The 17,776-nt window shown below is 45.7% G+C and overlaps 1 protein-coding gene across 1 annotated transcript; it reads left to right on the top strand.

Moving 5' to 3' along the window:
• The first annotated feature begins 16,003 nt into the window (after positions 1–16,003).
• On the top strand, positions 16,004–17,217 carry LOC103627537 (uncharacterized). Its single transcript, XM_008647826.4, has one exon. It carries the CDS (start codon positions 16,096–16,098, stop codon positions 16,810–16,812), a length of 717 nt encoding a protein of 238 aa, XP_008646048.1. The 5' UTR covers positions 16,004–16,095; the 3' UTR covers positions 16,813–17,217.
• Positions 17,218–17,776: the final 559 nt, after the last annotated feature.

Here is a 17,776-nt window from a genome sequence, read left to right as displayed (position 1 = left end):
CGTCTAGGACCCACTGCCCAGTATTTTTCTAGAAAGCCTCCACAGACTCTGGAGAAGCTGATTCAAAAGATGGATGAATACATCTGGGCTGACAATGACTTTCGCCAAAGAAGGGAGGAAGCCTACAGGTTCTCTGAGATGACCAGGGGCTTCGGAGGAAGAATCCACCCGAGGCATGTCAGGTCAATTCACTCCACTCAGAGTGATGACAGAGGAAGTCAGCTGCAGAAGCCACAATATACTTCACAATCTTTGGGGTAGCAGCAAAGCTCTTTCCGGTCGCCAGCTCCAAGAGGCAGAGGCGCCAGGGGCTTCGGAGGAAGATATGAGGATCAGCCCAGGAAGATCTACTGCCTATTTTGTGGTGAAGACAAGGGTAATACTACAAGAATGTGCCAAATCACCATCCAAAAGCAGAAGGAAATCGCAGAAGCCGAAGCTAGGCAAAGTCAACCGAAGCAGGTCCTGCACACTGCTTCGTGTCATTCACCCTACATACCAGAATATGTGGGTAATCATCCTACAGCTTCTGTTGCTTCGGCTAGTCAGCCACAGCCTTCCTGGCCACAGCTTCCACATCCACCACTACTACAACCTGCTTATTCATGAGGTCAGCAACCAGAATGGAGCCAGCAGACCCATCAGCAGCGAGATTTCAGAGAGGAATCCGAAGCTCGCACAATCAACAGTATTGTGCCGGAATCAAAACACATCTATTAAGAGATATCCTACCTCCGAAGCATTTTTATATTCATTGACATTTTCTTTTTAATAAGGAACAATCAATGTAAACTTAGTTTCCTTGCCATTTTTAATTTCTTGTAATAGCTTTGTTCTTGTCGTAGTGAAATATATCTTTCCCACAGATTCACGAAGCTCGAAAATTACTGAAGCTCAAAAGTCGTTCCTAAGGGAATGCAGAGCTAAAAATTGCATCACAAGTTTTGCCGAAGCTACAAAAAAGTCGTTCCTAAGGAGCGCAGCGTAAGTTTGCCGAAGCTACAAAAAGTCGTTCCCAAGGGAGCGCAGTGTAAGTTTTCTGCTCAAAAGTCGTTCCAAAGGGAATGCAGAGCCAAATACCGCCGAAATATAAGGCGAAGCGTGAAAAGTCAACGCGAATACCACCGAAATAGAAGGAGAAGAAGTTCAAAAGACGTTCCTAAGGGGATGCAGAACTTACACCGAAAAATAAGCGGTGAAGCCGAAAAATAAACGACAAAGAGATTTTGATAGTTTCTAAGGGGACACAGAGATCGTGTTTCAGTGTGGGTATGTGTTTTCGGCATTAGCATCATTCTTTGCATCATATCATCGCATCGCATGGCATCACAACATACATCATATCGCATCAATGACATCAATTGGAAACGAAGCCGATCTTCGGAGAATGCTTTACACAAAATGAAAAGATGCCAAGGCACAAAGTAAGCTGAGAACTACAACTTCTTCAGTTCTGATGTGGAAGAAGGGATTTATTGTTTATGAAGCATTGATGCTTTTACAAAGTATGGATGATTCTTACAAGGCATAAAAACTCTTCTTTACGAAGCATGAAAAGAAGGGAAGGTGTTTTTTCGCCGAAGGCTCAAAAATGGTACGTACATAAAGTTTCATGCATCGCAAAGAACTGAATTACAAACATTTCATATATTACATTCAAATTTATAAGCACCAAATATTACAAACATAGTTCAGCAAATGTTACATTAATATTCTAGAAATGTTTTTACAATAGCTAGTCTTCTTCCTTCAGAACTTTTTCTGCAGCTTCGGTTAGCAGCTTGGTAACAACTTCATCTACAATAGCTTCGACCATATTAATAATTTCTATTGCCTTCTTTGTCTCTGGGTCGGCCAGTGGGTCGAATGGCTCTGGGGGAGGAGATAGTTCAGCTGCGGTAGAAGACACAAATTAGCTCGAAGTCACAAAAATAAACAACAAAGCTAAAAGCCATTAAAGTAATACCTATCCGTCTTTCGAGCTCCGGAGCTTTCTCAGCTTCTTTTGTCGCTTATCGAGCGTCATGAATATCTTTTTCGCTCTTCTTCATTATTTCATGAGCCATCCCTCGGCCGCCATTTTCCCAGATATCAGTGTAAAATTTTTCACCTATTGAACTCGCTTCGACCGAGGGATCCTTCGTATCGTCGACGGAGAAGGCAGCTTCGGCATGGGCCAAGGTTTTAACATGTTCACAACCTGCCTTCTCCAAAATGGCTGCAACCCCCCTCGCACCAGAGAATGCATAGACGTCCCCACGGTCACTCAAAATCTCCTCAAAAGCTTCGGCTTCATTACTGATCCACTCGATGACGCCCTTAGGGTCGCCTTGTATGAAATTATCTTCGTTCAAGTAGGCACCCACGTTGGCGAAGCTATTCTTTATTTTCTTCACGCACTCCATGGATTTTTCAAAATATCTTTCCTTGGATGCGCGATGTTCATCAACTGTTTTTTGTAAGTAGTTCTTCCAATATTCACTAATATCTCGGTTAGCCTCTGCGAGACCACATTTTTCTTTAGCTTCGAACAGTTGTTTTCGAAGGTCTTCAATCTCATTCTTCTGAATTTCAGATTGAGCCTTGAAGTTAGCTTCATCCCCCTTTACTTTGTCCACCAATGTAAGTAGAATTTTGTCTTTCTCTGTGGCTTCGTTTCTCAGCTTGATAACCTCTGTTCGAAGGTTATTGAGAGCAATAGTGCAGCTCTCGTCTTCAGCATTCTTTTGCGCCCTTAAGGCGTTGCTAAGTATTAAGCCCTATAAGAAAGAATGAATGGATTAACATGAGAATAAAAGTATCCATTACAGAATCCATAAATTTCAAAATTCACAACTTTTTATACCTTCAGACTGTTGTATGCAAGGCTATCCGTAAGATCGTCCTTCGTCATGGCACAAAGGCCAGCTTCGAGCTTCAGAAAACCCATACTTCTGGCCATCTCCTGGCAGACGGATAATTCTTTGTTGTCCGGGAGATAATACAAGAAATCATCTTCATTCGTACCATTAAACACTAAGGCCCCCTTTGGGTACTTCAGTTCCCAGGCATAGTGTTTAGCTTCAAAAATTTCTTCCTCAGATAATCTTTTTCCCGAAGCATGTCGAATGACATAATCAAGGTCTTCGGAAGGTTCTTCGGGAGTAAGGGATTCAGTTTCTTTGGCCACACTTCTCTCAAAAGCTATATTAGCATTTGGAGGTACTTCTTTGGCCCCTTGCTCGGTTGTGGCAAGCTTCATTTCAGCAGGCATTGTGGGCTCAGCCTCGGTTCCAGCCTTAATTGTTACAACTTTACCTTTTATCTGCCTAGTATCAGCTTTAGTATGCGCTTTGACAGTTTCGACAACCTTCTTTATGGTAGAGGGGCGTTTGGAATCTGTTGTTTCCAAAATATCTAATACATTTACCATCCTTTTGTTTCTAGGGGTTATTGCAGAACTTTTTTCTGCCTTCAGCACTGTTGCTTCTGCTGAAGGACTTAGAATCACGGGCATCTTTGTTGCTTCTTCAGTTTTTGATCTTTCAGCCTCATCTTCATCAACCTTCGTTCCAATTAGCTCAGTAGAAGGCGCCTTCGGCATTACAACCGGCTCTTTAATCTTCTGCGTGGGAGGAGCAGGTTCTTTCGCTTCAGTAGCTGAAGAAGTTTCCCCGCCAAGCTCAGGCACTATGTCCGGTTCAATATAGCGTGGTCGGTGGGTAAGGACCTTCAACTTTTTACTCTTCGGCGCAGGCTCGCTTGGAGCAGCCGAAGCAGCAACCTTTCAAGAAGTTGCACCCTTTCTTTTCTACCCCCTGGTGGGTAGCGATAGTCAGGGTACACAAATCCAATAGCATCAAAAACCCTATTTAATCTTTTCTTTTTTCGGCTCCCGAAGGCCGCAGATAGTGCATTATCTTCGGACTTGGAATATGCTCCAAGTAACTCATCGCTAGTATTTTCAATACACTTCAGCCAGTCATCATCTAGTTTAACAAACTTGTCCCCAAACCTGAAGGTGTATTTAAATCGAACCAGGCCGCCTTCGCTAGGGTTAGTGATGGTTTCTTTCGGCATTTCCCAGCTGTTTACAAGTGGCCATATCCTGTAGGCTATATGTTCTTGAAGTAAGTCTCTTGTCCCAATAAAAGAGCAAACTGTGCTGAAGGCCCTTCTACAGGCTTTGGCTGCCTCATCAATTTCTACCTTCGGCTTTTGGAGGCCGAAGCGGGACCAGATGGGGCGCATGATGATCTCTTTAATGTCTTCTCTCGCCTTCAAATTATTTTTCACATAAAACCACTCTTCCATCCAGGCCCCGGGCCATCTCTTCTGAAACGTTGGCACTGGGTAGCTTGCGCCAGAGCGAGCAACGAAGCTATAGCAACCGAAATTGTTATGATATTGTTCTTTACCCCAGGCCTTTGTCTCATACGAAAGTTCATGCATACTGCAAAAACATCTTACACTTGGCTCTAGACCTTGACTTCTCACAGCCCAGATGAAGATCCCCATTCTAATAATTGCTTCGGGAGTGATCTGATGAAGGAAAATCTGGTATGTCTTTAAAACTTCAACCACAAATCTGCTCAACGGGAACCGAAGTCCAGCTTTGAAGAAGCTTCGGAAGATCACAACTTCATTTTCTTTGGGAGCAGGAACGACCCTGTCTACGTCAGCCCTCACAATAGACATGTCTCGAAAATACCTTCCTCTCATATTATCAAGATGACTCTGTTTGATAGTTTATTTCCCGAAGACTGCATGACTTGGTCACTAGGGCCGATCTTCAGAATCTTCGCCTCCACTCTCCACATCATAGTTGTCGCTATCATCAGTATCTTCAGACAAGCCTTCTAGTATCTCTTTAGTAATCTTCTTTGTATTTGTTTTTGCTATTGACTCAACAAATCCAGCAGTTTTCTCCTCAAGGAGCTTTTCCTCTTCGGTTAGCTTCGTCTCAGCAGCTGTCTCCTTGTCTTGAGACATCTTCTCTTCGCAAATGACGAAAACGTGTCCTTCAAACCGAAGCTCAAAAACTTGAGAGCTATCAAGCGCTAGTAAGCACAAGTTATAAATTTAAGAAAATAAGGCAAATGGCACAAACAGTGTATCAAGTCCAGTCGGTGTGAGTTCCTATTTATACGCCCAGTGCGCTCCAGGTTGGAGGGCCCCGTCTGTCATTGACTGTTGCTATTCTAGCAAAGGGAAAGTGTTTTTTTGGACCTTCGGCTTAGGGCCTTCGTCCATGTCGCAATCTGAATTCGTTATTCTAACAAATTAATATTGCGAGGGGCTACTGTTGGGGGCCTTCGTCTTCCGAAGGTCCTCAAAAACATGATTTAACAATGTTTCCCGAGTGTAATATATGAACAGGTGCCTTCGGACTCGAATCAGAACCGCACAGTGGGAAAAGCACGAACAATACGAAGGTTGACGTAGCGCCGAAGCTACGTGCAAGGGAGCTTCGGCATAACGGCAGGAAAGGGAACCGACTTAAAAGGGAAAAGGCTATTTAGACCTCGGCGGATTACCTTAAAGTTATTAGCAAATGTAAAGGGCATGGATGTAATTTTACATGGGCTGTGTCCCGTGCCTATAAATAGATGAACAGTACCCCCATACTGTTCACGCTGACTTGTAATCACTCGTGCGTCACACTTGTACTTTTTGCCTTCTGTCAAGCCAAAGGTACTTTTGTAATTCAATATTGTTCCTGTCTTTCCATGATTATATAAAATGAATCAATAATGATATGTGATTGTTTATATTGTCTCCTATATGTCATACGCTTCTTCTTTTATTTAACATATACTGCAATGATGAAGGTATGTCCTTCATGACTTTCGCCTGAAGATCATTATATCCAAAGGGAAATAATGCTTCGAAGGACGAATGGCTTTAACATTTAACATCTTGTGTTGCCTTGTTCTTAATTCATAGTATTTGAGAACAAGTCCCCAACATTTAGCATAAGGGTTTCGACCTTTGGGGAACTCTATCCCTTTCCCCTTGCCCCGTTTTAGTCTCGATTTGTTGTCGAGATTAGGGTTAGAGTTTTAAACCCCACCAATCTAGCCTTTCCATATAGTTGTTCTTTATTATCTTCTATGTTCTTGTGGACTAGGATCATAAAGAAACCTCAATATTGCTTTGATACCATTGCTATGAGTATAGAACACTTAGGTCTCACTAGGTCCTCTCACGACCATCCAAAACTCATAAATAAAGATGTACCAGAGGAAAGGGGGTGGAATTGGGTGTCATAACTTTGGTGGTATGTTGCTAGACAGTGCATGGGATTCATTGGCTCAACCGACGCCATATGAAGGCCAAATCTGGCCACTAAGGGCGCTAGAGGTGATCGGGGCCTAGTGTCCTCCCTTTATTCCTTGTTCTCCTTATGCGTTAGGGTTTGTTGGTGGTACGTTGTTGGATGGTGCATGGGATTCATTGGCTCAACCGATGCCATAGGAAGGCCAAATCTGGCCACTAAGGGCGCTAGAGGTGATCGGGGCCTAGGGTCCTCCCTTTATTCCTTGTTCTCCTTATGCGTTAGGGTTTGTCGGTGGTACATTGTTGGACGGTGCATGGGATTCATTGGCTCAATCGATGCCATAGGAAGACCAAATCTAGCCACTAAGGGTGCTAGAGGTGATCGAGACATAGGGAATATGACGGCTTGGGTTTATGGAGTCAAGAAGCATTGGCTTTTGTGCTAGTGCCCTGCACCTTTAATATGGTGTCCTATGACCGAAGACCACAACTAGATACGCTAGAGTTGTGCCCCTGATGAGGGCACATTCTGTTAAGGATGATAGACTCAGTTTCGGTCGTCCTTGACTGAGCCAGAGAACACATATCCAAGAATTGCATCAATTGTGTTCAATGACTCATAGTACATCCACACGAGCGAAACTAAATGGCCTGGCATGATGCGTGTCACCTCTCTTTGGCTGACGCTATCCAACAATACATATAGTACAACTGAAACAAAAAATAGAAGTCCTAACTCTATACCAAGTTTCCATGACTCCTTCGACACTTAGGATAAGAAGTCCTTCATCTTATGATTCGCCTTTTTCAGCCGTCACTTCTCATCTAAGGGATTGTTTTCACCATTGTAGCGCAACTCCCTGTAATGTAACCTAACTACCATTTGCTCTACAAAACACAGGTTAATCACATGTAATCTTACGTTGTCATTAATCACTAAAACCAACAGGTGACCTAGATGCTTTTAGGGGCCCAGGGAATGTGGCGGGCATGGTTTATGGAGGTCCAGAGACCTGCACCTTTAATATGGTGTCCTATGACCGAAGGCCACAACTAGATACGCTAGAGTTGTGCCCATGATGAGGGCACATTCTGTTGAGGATGATAGACTTAGTTTCGGCCGTCCTTGACTGAGGTAGAGAACACATATCCAACAATTGCATCAACTATGTTCAATGATTCATAGTACATCCACACGAGCGAAACTAAATGGTCTGGCGTGATGCGCGTCACCTCTCTTTGGCTCAATACATATAGTACGGCTGAAACAAAAATAGAAGTCCTAACTTGTAGCATCCCAAAAATTCAAATCTTGGAATTTTCTCAAACTCGCTCTAAATTCAAAATGAATTTCAAATTTCATTTCAAAATGTTTGTTTGCGAGTTGATATCAACAAATAAATTATAGTGGTCTATATTCTCTCCAAAATCCTCCTCAAAATATCCTACAAATATTTCCCCAGTGATCACCCTCGAATTCTTTCTAGAAATACCGCCCAGATATTTCCTGAGTAATCCACTTCAAGTTCTTTCCAGAAATACTACCCAAATATTCCACCGATATATCTCCAGATATTTTCCTCCTAAGAAATACCTTCAGAATCATTTTCAAGTCCCTATAAATATTTTCTTCATAACTTTCCTCATGCTCATACGTATACGTATGCCTCCAGTGTCATACGGTGAGCTCTACAAGCTAATCTCACTTATACAAGACAAATACATGCTAATCTCCCACTAATCCTCTCATCCTCCCACTAATCCTCTCATCCCTCCCCCTAATCCCCCCACCATGGCTATAAATAGAGGGGCAAGGGCCTCCTCTCATCCCACCTCAAGCCATTTCATGGCAACTCTCTTCCCCCCCCACACACCCACTCCATGTTCCACACAAGCACACACTAGCACAAGGATCGTTCGGTCGTTCTTCGATCGTTCGTCCCCCTATTCTTAGTTTGTTCGTTCGTTCGTCCGTTCGTTCAATCGTTCGTCTGATCGTTCATGGTTCATTCGTCCGTTCGTCCGATCGTTCGATCGTTCGTTCGTTCGTCCAAGTAATCTTTTCCTGCCGTTATGCTGTCGAAATTCCGATCGTTCGTTCGTTCGATCATTCGATCGTTCATCGTTCGTTCATAGTTCCTATTCATCGTTCATCGTTCGTTCATAGTCCCTATTCATCGTTCTTCCAGATAATCTTTGTCCTGCCATTATGCTGCCGAAATTTTGATCGTTCGTTCGTCCGATCATTCGATCGTTCGTCCGTTCGTTCATAGTTCCTATTCATCGTTCATCATTCGTTCATAGTTCCTATTTATCGTTCATCGTTCGTTCATAGTCCCTATTCATCGTTCTTCCAAATAATCTTTGTCCTGCTGTTATGCTGCCGAAATTTCGATCGTTCGTTCGTCCGATCATTCGATCGTTCATCGTTCGTTCATAGTTCCTATACATCGTTCATCATCACTATTCATCGTTCATCGTTCGTTCATACGACTATTCACCATCACTATTCATCATTACTATCCACCATTACTATTCATCATTACTATTCATCATTACTATTCATCGACAGTATTCACCATCGTTACTATTTATCGATCATCCGATCACCCCAAATTTCAACTACTCATCCACCATGCTGTCCAGTCCACCTAAGACCAGCCAGACCCATATTCCAGTCATACGAACTCCGGTGATTGTGATTTTCCTTCAAGTGGGAACCCGCCCCCATCTGGTCACCCATCCCAGGTTTCTCCAAGTTGAGCACGCTTAACTTTGAGATTCCTTCGAACCAGGCTTCCAAACTTCGATTCCAATAATTCTTGTTTCTAAATTCTAATCAAACTATTCCCTATCCAACCATGTCATCCCTTAAGCATGGTTCATATTTCAGAAAACTCCCAAAACACTCTTGTCCCATATTCTGTATATAATCTCCCTGTTCAGACTAAGCCAGTCGATTCATTCGTCACTATTCTCACCAACAGTGAACTTCACTGTGCTACACCGCATACACCCAACTATAAATACACCCAGCTACCCTCTCCTTCTCCACACACACTCAACACCCTCAGCCAAGGCAAACACCCCACCCACTCAGTTACTCCGCTCTGCCGGCTACACGCATAGTGTCGCTTCGCCTCCATTCCACCCTCCTGGTAAGCACCTCCGCTCCACCACTAGTAGTATCTCAACACCACATGACACAGATTCTACTCAAGACTCTACACATCCATATATCGCTATTCTGACCACTATACTAAATATTTGTTAGTATACTTGCTGGTTTGTATGTTTGCTTGTTCATGTTGCATAGTTATCGGAGCGTTCGTGCCGTCTCGTGGAGGCCAGATCTGCAAGTCTACGCTAGGCGGTGGAGCCAGAAGCCAGTTTCGCGAGCTCTCCTTCCCCCTTTGCCGAATAAGCACGGCAAGCTCACTGGATCCCTTTGATGCATAAATTACCTATGATTTTTCAACCACAACCCTCAGCCTGTTATTTTATGCATGATATGATTTTGAGACAAGTTATTATGGCCACCCAAGCCGCTTGCCGCAATCAATCCTTAATATATTTGTTACAAATGATTTGAGAAAAGGTGTGAGTTTTTCAAAAGAAAATGCTTTTCAAAATGTGTATGATGAAGGGTTTTCACCCTTATCACCTTTGAGTAGGATGATCAGGGACTCCCTGGTTTAGGGGAGGGCCTAAGGTGAAGGCTCAGCTGGTTTAGGCGTGAGCAGAAAGATTGTCCCCTCATATAAGGACCGATTTGTCATCTTTCACTACTTGTACTCATGATAAGTACAACCACTCGAGACTGTGTGGGCAGTCACTCAATTTGAACTCGTACGGTCCAACCCCAGGATTATGAAGGCTGGGGAGCACCGGGAGGATAAGGAGGGGGAATGTTTTGTTCGGTTTGGACATGGTGGTGGCCTGACTCCTTCCGGTATAACCATTAAGGTTAGGACGTGCGGGAAAAGAAAGAGATTCGGATTCGGATCTCATTGATCATGAGATCGTAGAGCCGGACTAGTGGGTAAAGTGTACCCCTCTGCGCAGAGTTTAAACCTATTCGAATAGTCTGTGTCCACAGGAATGGACGAGTCTGGTGTGGTATGGCAATTAGTGTTTTGTTTTCAAAAAAAAGATGCGTTTGAGAAAAGTGGTTTTTTTAAAAAAGGTCCGGCGGTTGAGCCATGAGCTATGGTGGACGGGAAGTCTAGTAGCTGTTTTTGAAAAAGGAAAAACCAGTGGGAAACTGCTGAGATACCTGGATGGTTTAGTCCAGGGGATTGTTCTTATATTGAAAAACTTCCTGCTCCTTTTGGAGAGGATGCGCTTTGCAAAATACAAAATGTTTTTCAAAACAACCTTGCATAAAATATTGCTGTTTCTGCAAAATATCCTGAGCTCCACATATTCTATGCATTATATCTGATTTCCCCATTCCGCGGGTAAAGGTCGGCTGCTGAGTACATTTGTACTCACCCTTGCTTATTTGTTGTTTTTCAGAAAAAGGAGATCGAGTAAGAGTTACGACTGTTCCCAACCTTGCCTGTGGCTGTTGGACCGCTGATTTGCTTCGCTGCATATATCGGGCCACTTCAGCCCCACTCTGATGATATGTCCCGAGTTGTGGACCAACTATTAAAGTTGATCGCCACCTTTATAGGTTTATCTCGTTTAACCAGATCTGTAATCATCTGATGTATAAATGTGTTTACTAGCCTCCTGGGACTAGTAATTGTATCACATTTGAGTCCCAGAGGATCGGGACGCTTCATAACTCTATACCAAGTTTCCACGACTCCTTCGACACTTAGGATATGAAGTCCTTCATCTTATGATTCGCCTTTTTCAGCCGTCACTTCTCATCTGAGGGATTGTTTTCACCGTTGTAGCGCAACTCTCTGTAATGTGACCTAACTTACCATTTGGTCTACAAAACATAGGTTAATCACATGTAATCTTACGTTGTCATTAATCACTAAAAGCAACCGGTGACCTAGATGCTTTTAGGGGCCTAGGGAATGTGGTGGGCAGGGTTTATGGAGTCCCAGTGCCCTGCACCTTTAATATCGTGTCCTATGACCGAAGGCCACAACTAGAAAAGCTAGAGATTTGCACATGATGAGAGCACATTCTTTTGAGGATGATAGACTTAGTTTCGGCCGTCCTTGACTGAGGTAGAGAACACATATCCAACAATTGCATCAACTATGTTCAATGAGTCATAATACATCCACACGAGCGAAACTAAATGGTCTGGCATGATGTGCATCACCTCTCTTTGGCTGGTGAATGAGAGAAATCAGCTATTTAACTTTCCCTTATCGATGATGAAAATCATGACATCAAAGTAGCGCGGGTCGTCTGCCTGCCTTCCACTCACATTTTCTACGACACCAGTACAATGCGCGTGCGTTTCGATGACACATAAATATTCGATAAAGTATTAGTGCATAACGATTACATGAAAACAAGCAATACATATATTAGACCTGTTCAAACGTCGAATTAGGTCAGGCTCAAGTCGGATCTAGGGGCAGACCTATGTATGATTGAGTGATGGCATAGACACTCGCTCATTTCTTTGTTGCAAGTAGTAGAGACTAGATTTCATCATAAGGTCCCCTGCTCAATTCAAATTAGATGCCCCCGCTCTGGTGTCTTGGTGCTTGTCTTTATAAGTGTGCCCTCACTCTCATTTTAATTGCTCTGGGTCCGCCTCTGGTCGGATCAAGGTTGGGTCGTTTGGCACGCCCAGTACTCGACCCTTGCCTAGTGTGATGAGGTTAGGTTGAGTTGGCCTCTATTTTTTGTTGTTGTGTGAGTGGTGTCAAGTTTGTTCGGGTTAGGTAATATTTTGGGTCAAAAACAGTGAACTCGGTAGAATTCTCTATCTTTTTTCTCATTCTTTTCCTTCTCTTCGCCTACCCAGTCCCCGGCTTCACCTCGGGACACAGAATATACGTATCATGAAGAGGCGACACCTGTCACAACGGCGGCCTTGAGATTGCTTCAGGCCTGGAGCATACGCGAGAGCGGCGGCCGGCCAATCCGGCGGTGCCAACTTCGCTCTTGTGGCTGCCAAGAGCCGGGCGGCTCGCGTCCCTCTCACAGGACCAATCATCCGTGACCGTGATGCCTTCTCAACGTCCGTGCTCGCAGCGCACGACAAGAGTTGCGGTTTGCAACTTTGCATTATACAAACCGATAACATATGCGGCGGCGCTCCAGTCCTATGCTATCTGCCGGTTTCTACCGACCAGCGGCCGGCACCCGTGTCAGCATGCGGAGATTTGGGGCTGGATAGCCCAGCTGAACAGGACGAAGGGAATGGGGGGGGGGGGGGGGGGGGGGGAGAGAGCTTGACATCAGCGAACGGGCTAGAGAGCAGTTTTCAGCCGACGACCTCGTGCCTCTGCAATCTTCAGCAAGCTAGGCGCAACAGCTAAATGCAAGGTGGTCGAGGTGTTCTTTCTCGAGCAGTACACAGTAGTCGTGCTGGGCAGTGGGCACCAGGGCAGGTCACCTCCCGTGAATGTGGCACATCGTCGTTGTCACCAATGTTCCGTTTTTTTAAATGTTATCGTAGCAGAGAAAACCATTTTGCCCTTTTGGAAAGTCTGGGGTCGGAACACCCTTCTGGCCTTTATTCTTCGCGTGAACCTGGGTGGCATTTCAGCTTTGACGGTGACGCGGTCGTCCATTCAGCCCTGTAGCTGTGTCTTTGGTTATATGGCTCCACTCCATGCATATATATTTAGTGATGTCATATGAATATCTATGTTATATATTTGGTTAGATGAATATGACGAGTTATTTTTCCTGTTTATTCGGATAGAATAAAGCGGATGGGATGACAGTACTTGGCTAATTGTATTTATATTATTTACAAATAATAACTAATTAAATACTGAGTAATTATAACAGAACATACTAATATTTCTTAATTGTTTATTAATAACAGGTTAGAAAACATGGATAAGCTTGTCAGACATTTTTTTGGTGGCACCTCCAACGTTTAAGGGAATATCCTTCTATCAGGGATACCCACAGCTTATTCGTGAACCAAACCTCTGGAGTACCGATATCTCCTATTTAGATATATCCAGCAAACCAATCTAATAAGACTGTCTCAGCTTCACGGGCCGAGTTGTGTGGCAGTTAAGATCCTATGGTTCGAATAGTTGCGACACGAATTCAGAAAGAAAATTCAGAGGCCAGATGTAAGAAGTAAGATCTGCGCTGCACATATGCTAACAGATCCGACAGCCCAGCCCGGCCCGTACAACATAAGGCATACTACTCTAGCACTCCTACAGTTTGCAAAAGTAATAACCCCTTTTATCTTTGCAATCTGTAATCAGATCTTTCCTCTCCGGACTTTAAAACTAGACACTAATGTCTAATTTATTACCTCCTAACAAACTTTTTAAAATCATTTAAATTGGCTCTATATTCCAGTTAAATGTGGTTTCAAGATTGTTTCATTCATTTGTACTTAGATATATTATAAATAATTTATATTATTTTAAATCTAAAATTATAAGTTCTAGGAATTTAGAAATCCTAGATATATTTTAGGACAAGATAGACCTGAATAAAATATTCAGAGCACTTCAAAGAATATAGAAGACAGTTGTAGGAGTGGGTCGTGCGTGAAGCATTTCCTTTCCAAAAAAATAGATTTAGTCATAAAAAACGAAAGGATATCTAAAGATATGAAAATTTCTGATCAATGCATAAACATGTTTCGAAAACTTTATACAATAAAACATGAGATGAAACAGAATTTTAGACGATAAAAAACATGAGATACAAGTCTACAACCAACATGAATGAATTCTGCATTATTAAATGTATATTGCATTGTTGTTGTTTGTGTCTCATATTTTTGCCGTGTAAGTATTTTTGAAAACATTAATACATAAAATATAATTACAATGTCTTGGGATTTTTAAATATTTTTCAACTTTGCCAGAGATAAAATAATTTGGAAGTTTAGCAAGCTCTAAATACTTTTATTTGGGTTTGTTATGTCCAAATTATCTCCAAGAATTTTCTTAGAACTTTTAGAGGCTTAGATATTTTTTTTCATGTTTTTAAAGACTTTACAGGTATTTATTTGGTTTTCAAACTACGAGGGTTAGTTTGGAAACTTAAATCCGTCCAGGATTCTTAATTTTCCCCTCAACCCCAAGGAATTCCGGAGGGGATTTAAGTTGTCAAGCTAGGCCTAAAGCTGATGAAATCATATTGGAAACTACTTTTGACCTCAACAGGTGGTTCCCCTATTCAGGTCAAAAGTAGTTTCTTATGTGATTTCATCAGCTTTACAATGTGATTCTCATAAGAGTTGAACAGTGACAAAAATCATACTAGTACATTAGTACAGATAGCAGAGACTTAGCAGGCCCGCTTGACCAACACATAGCCCACCAAACAGCCCATTCTGCTGGCCCGGCCCTGGCTGCATCTCTCTCCCGCATTTTTTCAGGCTATTCGTCTGTCATGTGGAGCCCAGAAAGCTGTGAACAGATTTGGGCTGGCGGCTCAAAAACCTACCCGACATGAACTGACGAGCCCTGGCCCTCGTCTTGTCCACGGCGATCCACCGTGTCGTACTCGTACCGCGCAGTCCGCGCTCCATGCATGCACCCCACAGTACGTGCACGTCGGTGCTGTCACTCTCCAGCGCTGCCGTGCACGTGGACGTGGGTTCACCCCACCGGATTTCTTCGACACGCAGGCGCAGCAGAGCACGGCTCGTCGGCACTGCGGCACCGCCAAGCAGCATGCCCGAGACCGGCCCTCCGAGCTCCGATCCGCGCTGTGGCACCGTGTCCGGCGGTCCGGCCTCATCTCTCCGGCGTCTCCGCTAACAAAGCGCATCATCGACGACATGCATGCATACGGGCGCTGTCACGCACGGCCCCAGCAAGCCAATCCGGATGCGTTGCGCCCACGATCGAGCAGGCGCGCCCACGTCCGCCTGCTGACCGGGTCCACCGGCTCCGGCGCATCCCACTGCCTTCCCTCCCTCCGGGCTCCGGCCGAAAGCGACGGCACCCATGCAGGTTGCAGCTAGCGGATAACGATCCGGCCGGGCGTGCGTACGTGTGATGGACTGGTGGCCTGGGGACACGTTGGGCTTGGGGGTCGTCGCAGACGCCGTACCTCAGCATTAGCCACCTAATTTTATTACTACACATCCGGCGAAGCGTCCATCACACGTTCACAGCGAGACGGTCGACCACACACGTAAGAGCACCCGCATTTCGGTGCAGCCTTTTCCAGTCCGCTTTGTAGCATGTATGTACTAGCACGGAGTAATTTTACCGGCCTGATGGATCGGATAAATGGATAATAATGCCCAGACAGTGTGGGTAGATTGCTTTAAGTGGCAATATTTTACATTAGCAGCCACGGTTAACAGAAGGAATTAGAGGACAACTCGTCTACAGACTCTGCTATTTTTAGGTTGGCACACAGATAAGTAGTTCTGTTTCCAATCATTCTCTCTCTCTTTATATATAATACACACACTATCCAAAACAATAACGTTGGGCCCGGCACATTATCAACATCGGCTCCCGGTAGCTAGCAACGTGGCAGCACCTCAGTACCCGATCGCATCCGACCTGGCTCAGCATAAATAGACACCAGGGCCCAGCGAGCAGTGGGCGCAAGTGCACCGGCCTCCACCATTTCCGTCCACCTCGTAGCGATACGAACGTGTTGTCGTCCGGAGGGCGAAACCGTCATTGCATTAACGGCCTTATCCATTCCCCCCGCTCTTCGCTCTCGGCCCTCCAGCGCGTATAAATGCACGGCCCAAACCACCGGCACACGCGCTCACTCATCTCCCATTCGTTCTCCCTCCACATCGCGCGCTTCTTTTTTTTTTCTCCCCCTCTCCCATCCCATCTGGTCCTACCATTCCTCGCACGAAGTCGACGGTGGACCGACTCGCACATCGTCTCCGACGTGGCGGTGGTGGTACTACGCAGGCAGCACACGCTACGCGCAATGGCGAGGACCACGCGGTCGGCGGCGACGGAGCGCGCGTACCTCCACTTCGCGCCGGCGCCGCACGGAGGAGGCGTCGTCGTGGTGCCGACGAGCCCCCTAGCGGGCACGGGCGAGGACTTCGACGAGTCGGACATCTGGGGCGCGTTCGCCCCGAGCGCCGCTGCTGCGCCTGCTGCCGAGGCGCCGCCGCCGCGGGCGCGCCCGTTTGTGCTGGCCGCGGCCGGGAAGGCGACGACGAAGCCGGCGGCTCCTGCGCACGGGTCCCTGCCGGTGAAGATCCCGGACTGGTCCAAGATCCTGGGCGACGAGTACCGGCCCGCGGGATACCACCACGGCTGGGACTGGGAGGTGGACGACGCCGACGACGACGGCTCCGTGGACGCGCTGGTGCCCCCGCACGAGCTCGCGTGCCGGCGCCGCGCCGCGTCGCTGTCGGTGAACGGGGTCGTCGGTAGGACCCTCAAGGTCCGGGACGCGGTGTGGAAGCGGACCACCGGGTTCCAGGACTGACTGACCGGCGGCAGCGGCGACGACAACGGCGGCGACTTGGTCGGGGCCGCGGACGCCATTTTGCACTCCTATAGCCGGCGTGTGCTTCGCTATAGCTTTGGCAGAGGAATTTAGGTTTCGATGAAATTTAATTGAGTCGGGAATAGTTGATCGTTGCTTCAGGTAGTGGTGCAGGAAGTTGATGGGTGTTGTCTTTTAGTGAGTGAGTTTTTTGTTTTGTTTTGCAAGAGCTAGCGTTTTAGCTAGTCCACCCCTTTTGCTGTGCGCTAATTTAATTTAGCGGTGTTTGTTTTGTTTCTCGCCTTGGTAAAGCCTTGGCATATCGATGAGATGAGGTTCGTCTCTAGGTCTAGGTTGTTTGTGTCTGTACCATTGATGGTTTACCGTTGCATTTTGTAGCGGACATATCATTTGAGTTTCTGAACAGAATGCGGCACACTAGCAGCAGGTGTTGTGACGTGGCCTGGTGTATGAGCTATAGCTAGCTCGCACCTCGCAGTGACATTGCGTTTCCGCCGGTGGAGCGAGCGTCATCGGCCGATCACGCAATGCGATCGATCAATTCGGTGTCGTTATCCGTGGACAGCCGTGAAACTGACCTGTCCTTGTCGCGGCGCAGCAGATTTACGTACGTGGTCAGGCGGTTGTGTTTGATCAGTTTCTCTTCAAGTGCGTTTGTCTTCATTAGTCGTCCCTCCCGCATGCAGCACAGTCTGCTGCTGCAGTGACATCAATCATCGGTGATCTCATCCTCGTCGTCGGGAGCCCAGGTTGGCAGCTGCAAGAAGATGGAGGAGGTGGAATCTGCTGCTTCTCTCTCTCATCCCTGCCGGCGCCAACTGTCTGCGAAGAAACCATTGGCAGTGCGCTCGGATCCGCCCAGAAAGTCTCACCAATAACAGCTCTTGCTTACCAAGGGAACATTGCTCTTGCTGGCGTGTCGTCGTAGTTCTAGACTAGATAG

Source organism: Zea mays, chromosome 5, assembly GCF_902167145.1.
Source record: "Zea mays cultivar B73 chromosome 5, Zm-B73-REFERENCE-NAM-5.0, whole genome shotgun sequence".
Classification (NCBI taxonomy): domain Eukaryota; kingdom Viridiplantae; phylum Streptophyta; class Magnoliopsida; order Poales; family Poaceae; genus Zea; species Zea mays.
Note: the sequence above shows the minus strand (reverse complement) of the source record. Positions and strands in the feature narration are given on the sequence as shown.